Source organism: Choloepus didactylus, chromosome 10 (genome assembly GCF_015220235.1).
Source record: "Choloepus didactylus isolate mChoDid1 chromosome 10, mChoDid1.pri, whole genome shotgun sequence".
Classification (NCBI taxonomy): Eukaryota; Metazoa; Chordata; class Mammalia; order Pilosa; family Megalonychidae; genus Choloepus; species Choloepus didactylus.
The window spans coordinates 43,383,656-43,403,946 of NC_051316.1; the positions used below are offsets into that span (position 1 = coordinate 43,383,656).

Genomic DNA, 20,291 nt, shown 5'->3' on the forward strand with positions numbered 1-20,291 from the left:
AATGTATATAGACAGAACTTTTCTGGATTGCTCAGGGCTTTACCTGGCACCCACAATACACTAAAACATAACAATGCCCTCCAAGATTGTCACAGTCTGGAAAGACATTTGCTCCTACAATAAATGATTCCAGATTTGTACATTTTTAAAGACTTTGTTGTTACATGTAGGTTGTTTCAGGATGATCAAGCTGTGATACAGAGTATAGCTGTTGACAATTAACTGCCCTTTGAATACATAGGCAATTAAAATATTACATTAGCATTAACAGGAAATCTGCTTCCTAGGAACCTCTCTAAGAAATCACTAATCATATTAAGAAGATACACCCTAGGCATGCTTCATCTTCCAAAATTTAGGGCTAATCTATGAATGGTGGCTTAGAGCTATATGCCCCAGAAAAACATGTACTTAAACTTAATCCATCCCTATGGTTGTGAACCTGTTGCAAACAGGACCTTTTGATGAGGTTTCCTCAGTTAAGGTGTGGCCCAAATGAATCAGGATGGCTCTTAATCCTATTACTGGGGGCCTTATAGAGAAGAAGATGAGGAAAAAACAGGGAGCAGCCAGATGCAGGAAGTCACTGGAACCCAGAATCAGGAGAGGCTGGTATGTGCATTGTCATGTGACAGAAAAGCCAACGACCAAAGATCACAGGCAGAATGCCAGTCTTTTGGGATAAAGTATCACCTTGATGACACCTTGATTGTGGACTTCTAGCATCAAAAGTGTAAGCCAATAAACTCCCATTGTTTAAGCCAACCCATTGTAAGGTATTTGTTTTGGCAGCTAGGAAACTAAAACACTAGTCAAGATTGATTCTTGAAGGCAATTGCATAACTACGTAGCTTACATGGTGTGACTGTATGATTGGGAAAACCTTGTGGCACACGCTCCCTTTATACAGTGTATAGACAGATGAGTAGATAAATGGGGACAAAACCTAAGTGAAAAATAGGGTGGGATGGGGGGATGAAATGTTTTCGGTGTTCTTTTTTACTTTTATTTTTATTTCTTTTGGAATAAGGAAAATGTTCAAAAACTGATTCTGGTGCATAACTACATGATGGTACTGTGAATAACTGATTGTGTGCTGTGGATGATTGTAGGGTATGTATATTCACATATACCTCAATAAAATGGTATTTTAAAAAACCACTGGGCAAGAATGGCTTTCTGTCATAAGTCTAATTTATTTAAACAAAAGTTGTTAGGAAAAAGAAGGTGTACTATGCTAAATTTCTCACTGCTCTGAACATATTACTTACTCATTTAAAACTGGGTGAGGAAAAGCTTAAACTATTATTAGAAATACTCCAAAATGTCTAATAAGGCAGTACTTTTTTAACCATTTCCAAAGATAGTTAACATTACAACCTTGGGTTTAACTGGTTTCAAATGTCTTGTCAGCACCAGGGAAATTCCCTGAGGCATTGCTCAAAGATTTAAATAAAGACCCTGAATTAATTAGCCTAAATAAATGTGCCCTGTTTTGCCTACTAATCTTTCTCAAAATACATTTGCTAATACACTTTCTTTAAGAGAAAAAAAAAAAATGCTTCAAAATGAACAATAGAAGTGAGGCCTAAAATAGCAACTGGAACTCTTAAGCATCACAAATAATAATTTATGATACTATTTAGAATGTAAGCACACATTGTGACAGTAATAATGTAACTTATAAAATCTATGAAGACAAAGTTTTAGCAGAGTTTGACTATGTTGCGGGGAGGAGGCTGCAGGTTGGGACCAGCTCAGAGGAGGCACGGCTTAGGGAGAAGGCCACCTGATTACAGGGCCTTATTTCCTGGAGGTGGGGAAGTCAAAGAGGGCCTTCCCCACATCAGGAGAGCAGAGGAATCCTGCCCAACTCGTCTTTCTGGAAGGAACTTTCTGAGGCAAAAGTGCAGAAGAAAAGCAAATTCTGGAATACAGCGTACCTCTATTCTGCATACTTCTATCAGTGTTGTTTTCTCAATGAAATGCCACTGTCAGAAAGCATCAGCTTTGCTAATAGGAGATATTACTACAAAATAGTAGTAATAATAATAACACGTGGAACTTATAAATTTAAAGCAAGTTACTTCTTGATATTAGAAGAAGAAAGAGGAGGCACTCAGGGAAGAGGAAGAAGTGAAGGAGGAAGAACAGAAGGGAAATATAAAAATTTAAATAAACTAAAATATAAAGAAGAAGTGGTTGAGGTTGCTCTTTTATTCTAGAAGGAACTATCATCTATTAATGCCTAGGTTCTCTACCTGATAAAATTTTCATACAGTTTTATTTCACCTCATTGTCTTTAATTGCAAATATTTATAAGGAGGAAAATAAAATAGAGTTATTAAATAATGAAGGGTGTAATCTTGAGTGGGCATCTTGAGAAGTTCCTCATCATTTAAAGTCCAAGGAGTGATTGGAGAAGAGCCCTAGGAGTGTTTTGTAAGAAAGTACATTAAATGTTGGGGAGGCAACTGGCCCTATGACTTTCCAATGGCAATGTAGGTTTGCTTTTCTCTTAAGTCCTTTCCAAGGAGGGGGAGGATCTATACTTTCTTTTATTATATTCGTTTTTAGATGAGCATTTGCTTACCTGCCTGCCATCTGCAAATTTCCAGAAAGCAATGATCAGAAAGTTCTTTGTTGTATTTTCCCAAAACACTATTTAATATATTATTCTACAAAAAGCCAATACTCAATAAAGTGTTGGCCTGGTACAAAGGAGAGATATAAGGTTCAATTAGGCTTTGAGTCTTTTTATTAGGCTTTAGGTCTCTGTTGCATACTAGTCTTTATTTTTTGTTAATAACTCTTTAAAAATGTCAAAAACATTCTTAGCTGTTGCACTGTATTTGGCCATAGTCTGCCAATCCCTGCTCTGTAAGATGAAGTGATGCAGGCACATCCATTAGAAGTTTTCCATTTAACTTAAACTTAGATAACAATTCATATAACTAATGGGATAATTTTAAAACTTTTAAATTAACAATAGTATGTTAATGACCTATGACAATTTAGATCTTTTATAAGGCAATTCTTAATATATATTCATTTGTAATTCTTGTTAATTATTAAAATACATTTAACTGGAGTAAAACGAAAGCACCAGACTAAGTCTGTCCTTCTAAAAGTAATTTTAAGTTCCAATTTTAAGACCCAAAAGTGTCTAAAGTAAGTGGTCTTTTTTTCAAGGTCAAGTGCTATTGAATGAACAACGCTTTCAGTTACATTGTCTCAAAAAACTTACGCTCCTCTCTTCAACCTCCTCCTCCTCTCCTTTTCTCTTGCCTTCCTTGTTTCTTCATCCTCTGGTTCAGGTTCTGGATCATCCTCATTGATAACGTCTCTGGTCCGTTTCCTCTTTGGTCTCATGCTTTCTCTACGAGGGAGTTTGTCTTCCTCCTCCTCTTCCTCTTCACCTAAACCCAGGAGTTAAGGATTCGGTGAGCAAGATTAGAAAGTGCTCTTTCCCAAGAACAAATTATTCTTTTTTATTTAATTGCTAGTGTCACACATCTGGGACCACAATCCAGCAATGTCTCACAGAACAATAAGATGCATTATGCCATATAATAATAAATTTAACTAGATTTTCATTTCTTGTGTGGTTCATCTCAAAATTATAAATATGGGTCTCCAAATTTTCATAATCTTTACCATTTCAGTCTTCTTTTACTTGGGTTATTAGATGGCTTGGAGTTTGATGTCATGCCATACCTCTATGGCAACTATCAAAATCAGGTTCAAGTTTAGAGGTTACCAATTTCATACTTCAGGGTTTAGTGATTAACCACTGTATTTTACCACTACTTCTATTTTAGAACAAAGGACAGGAATGACAAGGAAATGCTAGGAACTGGAACAATTTTGGAGAAATTCTTCCAGTACTTAAGATTCCTCTTAATTCAAATTACCTTTCTTCTTGATTCCAAATAGTTCCCTCTTACTCCCAAATATTTCTTGTCCCTTTCCTTAAGTGAAATTGATAGTAAACACAGCGGCTTGGTCATTCTACCCAAATAGAAGTATGAAACTTCTAAATAACATGAAACTTAGAAACATGACAGCATTATTTTATTATTCATCAACTAACAATTAATGCCACATATATCCATAACTTCTTACAAAGCTCTGAGGTAAAGATAATTCAGTTTGTTCCTTTACAGAGTTTATAAAATACATTCCTACTTTCATTTCTGTTACTTCTGCCTTTTAGAATAAACTATTATAAACAATCAACTATTACTCAGAGTTACTACTATCCTCTTGAATAGAGGATACAATAGGGAAAATTTGTACTTCAGTGGAAAACTATGAACTATTTCTAGCATCTTCTTCTGTGTTACCTGATTCTGATTCTATGGGAGATATTTTACAACTTTATAAATATAGCTAACTGGATAGTAATGCAAAATAATTCTTGTTTATAGACTTGCAAATGAAATCTGTCCTGTGGAGGGACAAACCTCCACCTAAGCCCTTCCCCAAAAGAAACCAGTTTTGCCTCCATTTGCACAATTACTTCAATATTCCTGATCTATAAATGTGTCCATTCTTTGGTTTTTCCTTTGAATTGTTGTAACACTCACCAGTTTCCTTGTTAATAAGTTAAATATGTTCTTTTTAATATATGCATGAGAGTCATGATTATACCTTTTTTTGAAAATTATCTTTTAACACTCCTTGTTGAAACTTTTTTATTGATATTTCAGATCTAAGATGTAAATATTGTCGAGATTACCAAATTCAGGCTAGCAAAGAGAAACAGGAGGATAACTTCTGAGTTTTGAAAATTATCCTCTTTCATCAACACCAAAAAAGAGTTTCTGTTTGTTAAATTTTGTGTAAAATGTTGAATGTTATTTGAACTCCATTCTGGCTTTCTGAAAATCTACCCTGCATTTATTAGTCACATTGGCCACTAATTACAGAAAGGACAAAAAATTGAGAAACAGCTTCACCCACAAATGACTCAAGAACTCAAGCATCCACTTAGTGCTCTGCATTTTAGTATCTTTGTATTAAGACTAAACTATTAAATTCTTTCTTTTACTACTTGCATGGTTTCACCAAGGATGAAATGTGCATCATTAAATTTATCTATTACTATTGAGAAACAAAAAGGCAGTCTTCAGTTCTTTAACTAGTTTCCAAATATTCAAATTCTGAAAAATGAACATTTTAAGGTTGCCTACTAAATGCAGATTTACTCAGAGTGCTACTTTTTGGAATGGGCTCAGTTCAATATAGGAGTCACAGTACCCAGGTTCTGTGTGAGACTATGGGCTGTTTTCATTTAGGACACACCTAATTAATGTAAGCAATTGGCATAAGGAACATTTATTCACAGCAACATTGTGTTCGGAATATTAAAGGAATAGTCTCAGTATATCCTCTAATTGAACTCTTGAACTCTTCTTTAGATGCTGCCCTTTCTTTCAGTTTTGGTTAAAAGCAGCATTTTTGCTCATACAATGAACAGTCCAGGAGTGGACTGGATCCCTGGAAAGGGGTCACAATCCAAGCTCTTGGGCTGAGACTGCACAAAGTAAAAACAATGGAACAATTTGGTCAAAATACTCATGAATTCAGTACAAAAGAACCAGTTCATTCACTTTAATTGAACCATCTGGTCAGTTATATTAAAATGGCCAATCTGTTAGTATCTTATAGATTCAGCCTTAGAGAAAAGCTAATGGGAACAAAGGATTTTCTGGGAAGAACAGGAGAAAAATAAAAGAGCAAAATTTTCTGGACCACCATCTACTTGATCATGGGCAACTTATAAATTGGTTGAAATGTGCATGTGCCAACTGAATGAAATCTGGAGTGGAGGGTCTATTTGCTGAACTTGATCTCTTTCCTGAAACCATCAAAACTCATTCATACATGCTCTCTGTTTAAATGTGGTAGCACAAGCCCACAAAAAAAAATGAATCCCCTTAACACACTTCTCTACCATGGGGAACATATTCCTAGTGGTCCCATCCCCACTTACTTGAACTTTCCTCAGTATCATCTTCTTTTTCCTCTACTTGGATTTGTACTGTTGAAGAAAGAACAAATACAGCAATTATTTAAATTCCAGTACAATCATTAGGAACTGATTTTTAATTTTATTACCTTCATAATAATGTTTTTGTACAGTAAATAAAAACATTTCCAATAAACATCGAAATGAACATTATTTATTAGCGATATACTGCTACAGCATCTTATACAATGTTATGCAAAGACTTCTTCACTGCCTTGAAGGATTTGCAAAATATATCCGTTATGAAACTTTCAGCTTAATTTCAAAACAACTTCAACCAAAATAAATTCTGTATTAAAATAGGTAAACTTGGGATTTGTTGGATATTTTATTCTCTGAAAAACTGAATTCTTAGTAATGCTATATCCACAAGCTCAATTTGGTTACTTTAACCAAACTAACTCCTAAAAAACAGAGAATAATTTATTCCAAGCAGTTACCCAATGACAAAGAGCCTTTTATAAAATGCTTAAAATTTGATCTTTCTTATATAAATTATTTCTATAGGTATTATATTATTACAGCCAAAACTTCCCAATATACTGGGACTATTATACCGATTTGTAACGATCAACTCATCTTAACAATGTGGAGACAGGTGATTTTGTTTTTAGTTTTGCTTTATTTTTATACAGACATATAAAGGTTTTACAAAAATTTTAAGGTGCAGTAATATGGGAAAAAGTATATTGATTGGCAGATTCCTTCCCTTGTCAACCAAGTATCCATTTGTCACAGGTTTAGTTAATCACCCAGGGACAGAGCTCTGCAACTCATGGTAAAAATTAGAATAGACTATTTCTTTTAAAAATACAGTGTAGTAACTGGTTTATAAAATATTTAATCTTATCATATTTTTATCAAAGGTGAAAGGGTTTAATTTTAAAGGAAAAAAAGCAAAGATCACAAACAATGTTGCTGTCAACAGCGAAAATAACCTCCAGTTTTCTTTCTGCTCATGCACTGTCAAAGGTCATTATTCAGCATATTAAGAGGCACCACATGCCAAGAGTTTAAATTCCATTCACAAAGCAGATTATTGAGCATTTTTTTTGCCTTAAGACAGCATCTGCATAAAAATTTTTAGGGTATGCAAAAATGTTATCACATAATATCAGCCACAGAATGTGAAAATAAAGGCTCTTTTGTTCAGGGTGGACATATGCCTTCTGTTGCTGGCTGTAACTAGATCTGTACAGGACAAAGATCTTTATGTTACTACTGAGAGTTTGCAATAATGAAGGCAGATACTTCTAAGAAGATATTCTACATTCAGCAATAGATCATGGTCTTTTATTTGCAATTAATACCACCACCAAGCTTCTCCAAAGAAGAATATCTAGAAAGGCATTTTAATGATATACAATTAGCCTTAGAGCAGGATCTTATCAGTGTGTATAATATAGGAACAGCTGAGGACAAACAGTAAATGCTGACACACAGCTTATTCTGCAACATGCATAGCAAGTTTTTAAAAATTTGCACAATATGTTATACAGATTTATAATGATCAACTCATTAAAACATGGTTAAAGTTAATTGAATGAAATAGAAAAAATACTAAATGAAAAATTATAACCAAATTTGTAGGAAGGATCATACAGTAAATAAAAACAGCAGAATCAAATGTCTCAAATCAAGGAGATGGGCAATAAATCAATTTTGTCTAATAACTAGCAGAGAGAAAAAGCAGTGCTGGAGCAATGAATCATTTTCTCTGGTACAGGAAGGACAGTTATAAATGATCACTGAATAAAACCTAAAAATCCCTAAGGGGTGACATCCCTGTGGCTGCAAGTGGAGAGCTCAGAAAAGAGCTATAATTTCCAAGTGAAAGAATGGGGAGTGTTGTGGTAATAGCCTTTTCCTTCCCTTTGTGTTGGCTTTCCAGTTGTGTTGCTGGACTGTACACAACAATCTCCCATTCTCATAAGATGTCTTCTGTGCTCAACAGCATTCCTTTGTATGGCAGTTGTTAGGACTTCAATCGGAAAAGTCAGGGCCCAGGAACAGCCATTTTTTGTAGTCATTGTGAAAATAGTTAGTCTGCTTTTGATTTGAATCCCCAGCAAATGTATCATCAGCATCAAGGACTAAACAGCAGAAATATGACCAAGAGATAAGATTCCTTCAAGATCCTCAGACCAAGTATGAAGGTAGAATTACTTAGCCTGAAAAGTAAACTGTCAACACTCGTCTGCATCTCCTTCAACTCAAAGCAATGCTATGGAACCAAGCTAAGAAAGTCCTTGCTATGGGTTGAATTATGTCCTCCAGAAACAGATGTTCAAATCCTAACCTCCAGTACTATAAATTTGAACTTATTTGTAAAATCATTGTAAATTGGATTAGATTGGACCCAAATCCAATGTGACTGGTGTCCTTACAAGCAGAGGAAATTTGGACACAATAAACAGGACACAGACAGAGTCACAGAGACAGAAGGACAGCCATGTGACAGAGGCAGAAATGAAGTTATGCTGCCACAAACCAAGGAATGCTGTGCACTGTTGGACACCCACCAGAGGCCAGGGGAGAGGCGTGCGATGGAGTCTCCCCTGTAAGAAGACATCTAGCCTCCAGAACCGTGAGATAATAAATTTCTGTTTTTCAAGTTAACTAGTCTGTGGTATTTTGTTACAGCTAAGACATCTCTCCAAGACAAAAGCCCATGCAAAGGAGTAACTCAGTACACTTAAATGAGAACTGCAGATTACCCTTCCCTGCTCAGACAATTTCTGGACTGGCCTGTTGTCATCCCTTCTCTCAGCAATCCCTATTAGCTTATTCTCAATCATATGACTTCCCCTCATGCTCTGGCTGCTTCTCAAAGCTTACTGATTATCTGCTTTAAAAATAACCTTTTCTCCTAGGGAGTGATGTGACCAAGTAGGGAGAGGAGAGGGTGGTCCTGTCAAAATGTTGGAGGCAGCAAGCAAAACTGCACTGAAGTATGCTTATTTAAGAAAGGAATATGCAATAAGCACAGATGAACTCCTAGGCAACCCAGATCCTCATTTCATGCAAATAAACCCAGTAATTAAAAACTGCAAAAAGAAACAACAGCAAAATGTCACATTTCAGAAGCACTGGAGTCCTTCAGAACAGTAAATACTATTCTGAGTGTTTCTCTCTCTCTCTCTCCCCCTCTCCCCCCCCCCCATCCTCCCCCTTTCTCTCTCTCTCCCTGGGCTTTCTTTTTAATTTATAGTGTTGAAAGTAGTTTATTGTTTTTCAGTATCACAGAGTGGCCAGGTGGCCATGAGAGTTGAATGGCATTGCTTTTTCCTTTGCCCCACATTTAGCTCTTGAATTACTGTTTGTAGCACCAGATCATTACTTGAGAAACTAAAATTCATTTACTCAATTGGCATTTATTGAGCACCTACAAAGGGGGTCAGTCACTGAGCAAAATGCTCTAGGGTAGGAGGTTGTAGACTGGCAAAAAAAATAGTGTTACTTTTAAAGAGCCTTGCTATTTGATGCAAAAGAATGACTTTATAACGATGAGATCCAAGATGAGATTTTAGTATCTCATTGTCCAGCTTAATTAGGTTAGAGCAGCAATTTATTAGATATGTTTATTAGGCTCTTTTGTGTGTTCATTTTCAGGGTTCCTTTTTTGTGTGTGAAGAACCCGGCTGACATGCCCTCAGACTAAACTGCCCTGTGCAGTAGCAAGCAGATTTCCAAATCTTAGCTGATGAATCTGTGTCATCAGTGTGGGGTATCAATGTGGAGTGAGAGAGAAAGAGAAGAATCAAAGATGATCCCAAGGTTTATGGCCTGGGCAACCAGAAGCAACGAGTTGAAAGAAAAGGAGATGGGAAAGGCTGTAGGGAGAGTAGGTTAGATGGGGGAGTGGTTGAAGATCAGGAGTTTAGTTTGATATGTTGGACTTAAGATGCCTATTAGATGTCTAAGTATGATGCTGAGTAGGCAGTTGGATATTTGAATCTTGTCTTCAGAAGAAAGGTCTGGAATAGAAATATAAATCTGGGAATTATTACAATGTAGATGGTATTTAAAGCCATGGGACCAGAAAGAAAATGGCTGTAAACAGAACAATAAAGGGAGACTCCAAAATTGACAAGACAGGGAGAAGAAGAACCAACTGAAAAGACTAGAAACAAGCAAATAGTAAGGCACAAGAAAAAAAGATTGTGGAAGGCAAGTAATGTGCACCAATGACATGTCATAGACTGCAAAGTCAAATATGATGAGGGCTGCAAACTGCTCATTGGATTTGGCTAATGTGGAGATCAATAATGACATTAGCAGGGGTAGATTTAGTGAAATGGTATGAGTAAAAACCTGAGTTAGAGTGGCTTTAAGAGATAATAGTCTTGCAGCTTGCCCTTATGAAACGTTTTCCTGCAAAGGAGAAGCTAAGCCTACCTATAGTTATGCCTAAGAGTCACCCCAGAGAACCTCTTTTTTGCTCAGATGTGGCCTGAGCCGAATCTGACCACCCCTTATGTGGGATATGACTCCCAGGGATGAACCTGGACCTGCCATCATGGGATTGAGAACATCTTCTTGACCAAAAGGGAGAAGGGAAATGAAACAAAATAAAGTTTCAGTGGCTGAGAGACTTCACATGGACTCAAGAGGTCATTCTGGAGGGTATTCTTATGTGCTACATAGACATCCCTCTTTAGTTTTTACTGTATTGGAATAGCTAGAAGGAAATACCTGAAGCTTTTGAACTGCAATCCAGTAGCCTTGATTCTTGGAGACAATTGTATAATTATATAGCATATATGGTGTGACTATGTGATTGTGAAAACACTGTGGCCCACACTCCCTTTATCCAGGGTATGGACAGATGAGTAGAAAAAAGGCGGACAAAAAGTAAATGAATAATGGGGGGGGTGGTATGAGATGTTTTGAGTGTTCTTTTGTACTTGCATTTTTATTTTTATTCTTATTTTCATTTTTATTTCTTAGAGTAATGAAAATGTTCAAAAAATTGATTGTGGTGATGAATGCACAACTATATGATGATACTGTTAAGAACTGATTGTACACTTTGGATGACTGTATGGTATGTGAATATATCTCAATAAAATTGCATTGAAAAAGAGTATATTGTTTAATTTCCACATATTTGTCAGTTTTCCATTTCTCCCTCTGTTATTAATTTCTAGTTTCATTTCATTGTGACTGCACAAGATATGTTATATGATTTCAATATTATTGTGTTTATTGAGTCTTGTTTTGTGACCTAACATACGGAGTATCCTGGAGAATTTGTATTCTGTTGCTGTTGGGTGTTCTCAATATGTGTGTCAAGTCAAGCTAGTTGAGAGTATCATTCAAGTCTTCTATTTCCTTATTGATCTTCTGTTTGGATGTTCTCAGATGTGGCCTCTCTCTCTAAGCCAACACTGCAGGTAAACTCACTGCCCTACCCCCTATGTGGGGAAGTATAAATCTACTTGGCAATATGGGACATGACTCCTGGGGATGAGCCTGGACCTGGCATCATGGGATTGAGAGAGCCTTTTTGGACCAAAAGGGGGAAGAGAAATAAAACAAAATAAAGTTTCAGTGACCAAGAGATTTCAAATATGGCAAAGAGGTCACTCTAGAGGTTATTTTTATATGTTATATAGATATCCCTTTTAAGTTTTTAGTGTATTTGAATAGCTAGAAGGAAATACCTGAAACTGTTGAACTGTAATCCAATAGCTGTGATTCTTGAAGATGACTGTATAACTATATAGCTTTTAAGGTGTGACTGTGTAATTATGAAAACCTTGCAACTGGGACTCCCTTTATTCAGTGTATGGACAGATGAGTAAGAAAATAAAGACAGTAAATAAATAAATAACAGGAGGGGATAAAGGGTATGAGATGTTTGGGGTGTTCTTTTTTATTTTTATTCTTATTTTTATTTTATTTTATTTACTTATTTATCTATTTTTTGGAGTAATGAGAATGTTAAAAAAGTAATTGTGGTAGTGAATGCATGTGCCAGTTTGAACGTATTATGTTCCACAGAAAAAGCCATATTCTTGGATGCAATCTTGTACAGACATATTAGTGGGGATTAAGTTGAAAAGTTTGGATTAGGTTGTTTGCATGGAAATGCGCCCCACCCAACTGTAGGTGATAACTTTGATGAGATATTTCCATGGAGGCATGGCCCCACCCATTCAGGATTGGCCTTGATCAGTGGAGCCATATAAATGAGCTGACAAACAGAAGGAACTCAGTGCAGCTGAGAGTGACATTTTGAAAAGGAGCTACAGCCAAGAGGGACACTTAGAAGAAAGCACAGGAGCTGCAGATGAGAGACAGTTTGAAGACAGCCATTGAAAGCAGACTCTTGCTCCGGAGAAGCTAAGAGAGGACAAATACCCCAAGTGCACTAGAGAGGAACATCCTGGGAGAAAGCCATTTTGAAACCAGAACTTAGAGCAGATGCCAGCCACGTGCCTTCCCAGCTAACAGAGGTTTTCCAGACGCCACTGGCCATCCTCCAGTGAAGGTACCCGATTGTTGATGCATGATCTTGGACACTTCATGGCCTTAAGACTGTAACTGTGTAACCAAATAAACCCCCTTTATAAAAGCCAATCCATTTCTGGTGTTTTGCATTCCGGCAGCATTAGCAAACAACGCACAACTATGTGTTGATACCGTGAACCATTTGTACACTGTGGATTATTAGCTGGTATGTGAATATATCTCAATAAAATGGCATCTTTTTTAAAAAGGGAGAGAATAAGGAGTGAAGAATAGGAAATATTTTGCTACAAGTAATTTTGCTGCAAAAAGGAACAAAAAATGGAGAGGTAGTTAGCAACGGAAATGAGGTTCAAGAGAATGTTCTTGTATGCTGATGGGAAGGATCCAAAGAGAATGAGAGGTTGATGATGTAGTTATTTCATAAATAACTCCCCTATAATGTTTCTCAAGCAACATAAATTAAGACACGAATTCCCTATTGTTGTTGTAGTTGTTGTTGGCTTTGTTGTTGGTTTCTCGGGCTGTGCTTCTTTGGCTGAAAGTTTGAGAGACTGGGGAACTTACTAATATACTTCTTGTCCACTATATACCAATTCAAAGTATGGGACTAAAAGATGGGATGGGAGAAGAAAAGAGAAAGAGAAAGAGGATGGGGAGGAATAGGGAGAGGAAGGGGAGAATATAACAAAGGAAGGGAGGTAAAGGAGCAAAAAATGACAGAAGGGATTACAGTAAATGATAAGAAAGAAAAAGAATAGGTATAAAGCTAAATATAAAGAAAAAGTTGTGTTTTTCTCTTTGCTACAAAGTAGGTATAAATTCCCATAATAAAAAGCATTCTATATTTTAGAAACACCTCAAGTTAATAAAAACGAGACTATCTTCAGCTATTTCTACTAGAAATATTTTTCTTAATAAGAATTTCAAAGCGAGGAGCTAGAAAATGTAGGCAAAATAAAGGTGCTTTTTTCCTTAAAATGATGCATTCCAAAGTCAAATTTGCCTTGTTCCATAAGGAAGGAGAGTTATGAGCCCCTTAACATAAACCTTCTTCCCTGAAGGGATGAAAAGAAAAGAAAGACAAGAAAGACTATTGAAATTATGAAAGTAAGCTATAATTTTTTTTTTCATTTCTTTAAAATGTAGCATCTTTTTGAATAATAAACAGTGTGTGAATTTTTTACTCCCAAAAATTCTAGGTCTGATGCCATCCAGCAGCCCCTAAAAATGCTAATGTTTGATTATAATGATGGTAATGATGATGATGATGATGATGATATATAGGAAATAATATATATAGGAGCTACAGTTAAGAACACCATTTAGATATTCTGCTTTATCAGATACTAAATAAAAGGTAAACCAATGCAAATGTCAAAAAGAGTAAGCAAAGTTTGCCCTAAGGAAGACTTGAGTTACCAAACCACATTGAGGTATCATCCTTCCTAAAAATTGTGGCCCAACTTTCTACGTCCATTCATTTATGACACTACTGGGTGGGAACAGAAGCTATTGTCTATGAAATCTAATAAAGACAATATGTCTGATTTTTCTTTCTGTAGAATAGTATCTACTCAGGGCATTACATCTGTTTCAGTTTAACTCAACAGCTCCCTTTGTTTTTGTTACATTTAGGTAAGGACAAGAGGATAGTCATGAGATTTGAATTTAACAATCCCAAGTTCTTCAAATAATGGACTTAAGCATAATATTTGGAAACCATTGAGAAAGAGAAGAAATACTTAGTCCTTACATCAATCAAAAGACTAAATAAATCTGTAAACTATAAGACATTAAAAAATTCTCAGGAGTGGGAAAAGCAGAACGGTATTTGGGGGAAAAAAATTGAGAGACCTAAGGCTAATAGGCTTCTTTGTGTGCCAGTCTCTTTGTTATCTTTTTTCACACCAGTTTGAAGAAAACCATGGGGCACATACACTCAGAAGCACCCTAATGGAACTTGTAAAATAAATCTCAAAAAGGCTGGTCATATTTTCAAACAGTATAATGTCTTGGTGATACAAAATAGTTATTTTAAACTCTAAGGTTATAAAATTATAAAGAGATTAATAATTTTGGTTTTTGGCAAGGTTCACCAGACCAAAAGAGAGAGGAACAAAAAAATACAACTGTTATAGTAGCTGTCATTCTGCAATGCTTTTCCTTCTTCTAGCTTATGCTCATTTTTTGAGGCTCTGGGGTCCCTGAGGAGTAGAAAAGAAATAGCTGCTAGTGTCTGCTTTATTAAAAACACAATATAAAATACTGTAGTTGCCAAATGGAGGAGGATGAAGTCTGTGGAGAAACACGTTTTACTGTGAGGTCCCAAAGAGAAGCTAGCTAACTCTGAGAAGAATAAAAGAAAGGGAGGTGGGAGGAGAAAGAAAGAAAGAAAATGCACTCAAAATAAAGATCCCTAGTCTATCCTTTTACAACATAAATAAATCTCTCTTTTTTAATAAGGAGGAGGGGATGGAGCAGCATATTAAATTTTTCTTGCACTTTTTCCTTCTGCTTTTATTGTACATGAAATTAAAATTAAACACAGGCTGAGCAAAGTGGGTAGCGGGTGTTTCCAAATTCTACCACCCCTGGGGTGAAAGAGCAAATATGAAATGCTGAAGCATAATTCTTCGAATGGGGAATTACATGTTGGAGTCTTTGTGAAAACTACAATTAGGTATTTCATGACACCATTGGTCTATAGAAAGAACAAAAACAGCTCTTCTATGAGGTTTGGAGCATTTGCTTTTTCTTTAAACTATACATATTCAATAAATAGTTATTTGCAAAGACATTTAGAGCTCTCTGTGGTTGCACAAAAACAAGTAGTGAGTCTTGCTTTTTCTTTGCATTTAATTATTTTGAGGGAAGGAGTATTTCTTATTTGACCACGCCGTAATAATACATATTCAGTGTGTGTGCACTCACACTGCAATTACCACCATAAAGGACAACCACTGTAAATAAGTGTGGTGAAATGAAAGTACATTCTCTTGTGTGGCCAAATCTTTTATAGTAATAGGATACCAAAATAACAACCAGATGAAAATACAAACGTGTGTTATAAACCCTTGGCAGCTGTTCTTATATCCTTGGATAGCTTAGAACAAAAAGCAATTTTTCTATCCTATAGCACTTCTGCAATATTCCCAGTCATGAAGAAGAATGGTTGTCAAGATTCATGGATAAACAAACAAAATGAAATAAACAAACAAAAAATACCAAAGAATTGTTAAACAGTTGAAGGTGGACAACCAGTCCAAGCATAAAGCAGTGTGGAGCAAGGCAGCAGAACTCGGTACATATTTTTACCTTTCTCTCCTAGAACAGCTTTTGTTCACATTGGAGATACTAATTACTTCTCATTAGCATACATTAGCAAATGTTAATGATGTCTCCTAAAGAACAAAGGTGGTGGGGGCAGGGTAGAGAGAGGATGAAGGCTGCCTGATGAAGGAAAGACTGTGACACTGTACTAGAAGACAGAGGCAGAGAGAAAGAAAACAAAAGCTGTATAGGAATTGTGTTTGTCGTTTCCTAAAATCTGGAAGATCTATCTTCCTGACAAAATTCAAGCATAAAGGCTTCAATGATTTAGCTTGTTATTTTTTCTTAAAAAAAGAAAAAGGAAGCCATTGACTAGAACGAACCGTTCTTTTTTCAGCTTTTTAGCTGTTTGGGAAAATCATGCTTTGTGGGGTTTGCTACCTAACTAAAGATATTAGTTAATACAGTTGCCAGTTAATGAAAAGGAATTCTGAGTTCTAGGCTGCCTCCTGAGTTTGTAAGAATCGTAAGCCCCACTCCCATCCCCAAATTTTTCCCCACAGACTCAACTTAACAATAATCAGTAAGATTAACCTACAATTTTATTGTGGCCTGAAATGTTATTAAAATAGTTCACATAGAATGTGGTATGTGTGTGTTAGTTTATAGTGTTAGTTTATATCCTAGAGGCCACTAGATAACATTTGAGTACTCTGGCTAGTAATAAACAACGCTGGAATGGATATTTAATATCTGAAAGATGCTAGGCAAAAGCATTTCCTCTATCTCTATCTCAGATGAACACCAGATGGCTTGTTAATTGGAGTAATGCTTATTGGAAGTAAATTCCATGAAATTAAATGTGATCAAGGTATGCGCATTGGCTAGAAATACTATGTCTGCACCCTGTCCATCATATGCAAGGGGTCAGAGAAGCTACTTGGCCCTCGTCTTCTTTCAGAATGGCGCTCTAGGCCTAGGAGTCCCAAATGGTCCTTTGCTTAGGTGCTTGATGGAGGATTTTGCTATCTAACTTTAATGTTATCAGACTCCTGCCCCTAGAGTATAACCACAGTTGCCTCTTTACTTATGTAAGGAGCTGTCCAAGTATCCAAAAGGAATGCAATCCAGTTTACAGAACTGGGTGTGAGACATGTAAAAGGTAGCCTGAGTCTTGATTTTTTGGTAACATCACCTGAAATGAGATTGTGTGGGAGGGAACCTATAGCCTATTTGAGCTAAAGATCTACTCTAACTAGTTTAAAAAAAGAAAAAAGAGATAGACTAGCCATTGCAAATAACCAAACTGACTTGGGCCATTTTTGCCACAATACTAAGAATGGCAATGCTCTCTTACTGAGCATTTACTGTGTGCTTTACATACACTATTTCATTTAACCCGAACAGAAACCCTACGAAGTGGGGCTTATTCCCATTTTCCAGATGAGGAAATGTGAGAACCAGAAAGGATAGTAGATAGGTAGCCTCAGCCACACTACTAGTAAATTACACATCTGAAGTTTGATTGAAATAAATCCGTCACCAAAGCTATTGATTTTACACCCTAAATATCCCTAGAATCTGTTTCTCTTAGTTACCACTGCCCACACCACAGGAACCATAACCTCTACCATCACCTCTTTCCAGGAGTACTAAACTACCAGCCACTCCTGCCATTCTCCAAGCTGCAGCTGTTGTATATAGTCATGGAAGAAATGCTATATTTTACTTGTTAGACTGTTGTTGTTGTTTTATTTTGGAGGGGGTCGATATATGTCCTGCAGACTTTCAGGACTGCATCTCACTGCCTCTTCACAGCATCCAATAGGGTAAATACCTTTTTTTTAATTTATTTTAGAAATAAAATAAAACAATACACAGTAGAATTTTGATATTCTCAAGGAAGTTTGAGTTTTTCAAGAATCACCAAAATCACCATCCATGATAGAATATTCTAAGAGTAAATCAGTTAGCAGAAGTTTCTTCCAAAATATTGTGTTTGCACTTTGTACAAAAAACAAATGCTTTGTTTAAATGAAAGGCAACAGGGACAGGAAGAAAATAGGTATGATGGTGACAGAGAGAGAGGAGGACCACAGACCTGGGCAAGCCTTCCGAGGTCTAACAAGAAAGAAAGTCTTAAGGGAGGAGAAGAAAGATAATTACATTCACCATTTCATTCTGAACATGATGAGGCCTTAAATACAAAGGAAAAAATGTAAACTCATTTGTCCCAATTAAAAGGTGATTTTAAACATAAGACAAAAATTGGTGTCAGGCATTGGCCTAAATACACTTGAGTAGCAGGAGCAAAATGAGTCTCTCAATCAAATAATTGGGAACTTGAAAAATGGAAGAACATTGATTAAAATACACTGGTTTTTAAAGGAGACAAAAGGTAAGAAACTACATAACTATAGAGGTTTTTTCAGTGGAATAGAAGGTGAAAATGCTATAAACAAACATATTAATAAATGACTTATCCCAACACATAATTATGTGCCTCACATAGATTTTATGGGTAATATTACTGCGACAAAGGAAAGAATTGATGTATATGACATCAATTTCTGGAATCATTTTGGCCTTGGTTATTAAATATTTTACTTTAAGATTACAGTCAGGTATTTCTAATTATCTTACTTTCTGAAGAATATCAGTCAAAAGAAGTCAAACCATGTGCCTCACAAACAGGTCAACCAATTCCTGGCTGAAATTGAGAATTCTGAAAACAGAATAGAATATATACTATAAAAAAAAGAAATTGAGAATATATAACTTTTTAAAGCTGAAAATTTTTAAGATTCTTCTCTGTGCAAGTACTATCCAACTACTATATCGTATCATTTCGTTTCATGCTCATAACAATATAATAAGATTGTTATTACTAGCACTATTTTACTGGTGAGAAATCCGAGACTCAGAAAAATTGACTTGCTTTAGTCTTCAAAGCAAGAAAGGGACAGAACCAGAATTCAAACCCAGGAACATGAGTTTGAACTTTAAAACTCATGTTCTTAAACAATGTAATTTATTATTCCTCTAAGGTAGAGAGCATTGCCTGCAATGTGGAAATGAACAAGCTAACTGAGGATACACAGCTAAGATTTATCTGTGCCTAAAGGGACTGTCAGAATCAGTAAGTTCTAGTTCAACTCCCTCATTCTGTCAAAGAAACTCTGGACACACAAAGGTTAAATAACTCACAAAAGATCATAAAACCAATATTTGTCACAAGCAAGATTTAATTCCTTTTTCCATAGCTCCTATTTCCATGACCAGGACTGTTTTCAATACCATGCTGCCTCAATTACTTCCACTTCAAAGGTTCACCTAAAAAGGTGCAAAGCCCCTGCTTTAAATCAACAATGAAGGATGCAAGCAGCTCATTTTCATAATAGGTCTGAAACAGAACACATAGATCCAAATTCTGGTTCCCACCATCAGCTTCAATCCTGACATGAACAAAGACTGGTGAAAAGTGAGTGCATGGATGCCACAAGTTTGCCATGCTTCATTCATTAGACCAAGCCCGATTCATCTCAGAACTTCTCTCAGGACCTCTTTCAGAGTTTTAGACAGCACGTGCTCAGTGGATGCTTGGTCAAGCAACGATTTAAGCCGGGAAGAATTCCAAATAAAAAGACCCAGGAGAGGTCCAAACACCTGTCCATCTCCAGAGGAAATTATACTGTGAAGAGAGGCAATCCCAACTTTTCCCTCAGAAATGGTTGTTGGTGGAGTGGGGTAAAAGAATGGGGGGTATAATAATTGATAGTCTATATTTGAGCCATATTCTAGGAATAGCCCCATCCAATGTAATTCAATAAAGATCCATTAATCATCTACTATGTGCAAGGCTCAGCACCCAGCATTAGAGATGATACACAGGTTAGTAAGGGATCTCCGTCCTCAAGATTACCTTAGTGGAATCAGACAAGTACACTAAAAACAATAATGCAAGATATAATTTGGTAAACTCCACCTGAGAAATACAGGTCAAAGATCTATTAGAGCTTACAACAGAGAGAGAGCATGTTCGTTAGGGAGTTTCAGATAATTGCTTATTGTTACATTTCTTCAAATATTCCTAGAAATAGGCAGAAGATTTATCAATGTAAACAAAACTATATTTCACTACCTGAATTTCTTTGGATTAATCCCAATTTCTTCAAGACCATACCTATGAAGAAAAGAGTTCTTAAGAAATAAAAATAATAACTATGAATAAGAAAGAAGGACGTTTGTTCTTGTCTTGGGTCCCTAAAACTATTGTATTTATACCTTGAGACTAGAAAAGGCAACTCAAGGCTTTTGGGTTGGCAGTTGGCTCTAGAAGAAAGATGCTGAGTATTTGAGTTTTAGCTCTGCCACATTTTATGCTATCTTAATACTTGAGAAAATGTATTTTAGCTCTCTATGCCTTAGTGAAAGGAAGATAATAATATTCATCATAAACGGTTGCTGTGAAAACTAAATGTGGTAATAAATTCATACACTGTACCTAATA

General features: G+C 36.1%; 1 protein-coding gene across 1 annotated transcript in view; it reads right to left on the reverse strand.

Annotated features, from left to right (window-relative positions):
* TMC1 (transmembrane channel like 1) overlaps nucleotides 1–20,291 on the reverse strand; it is a 152,383-nt gene that overhangs the window by 126,759 nt on the left and 5,333 nt on the right. The window contains exons 2-3 of the mRNA XM_037850748.1: nucleotides 5,999–6,046; nucleotides 3,248–3,419 (exon numbers count right to left, since the gene is read on the reverse strand). Coding sequence (XP_037706676.1) covers nucleotides 3,248–3,419; nucleotides 5,999–6,046 — 220 coding nt within the window. The remainder of the gene's footprint in view (nucleotides 1–3,247; nucleotides 3,420–5,998; nucleotides 6,047–20,291) is intronic.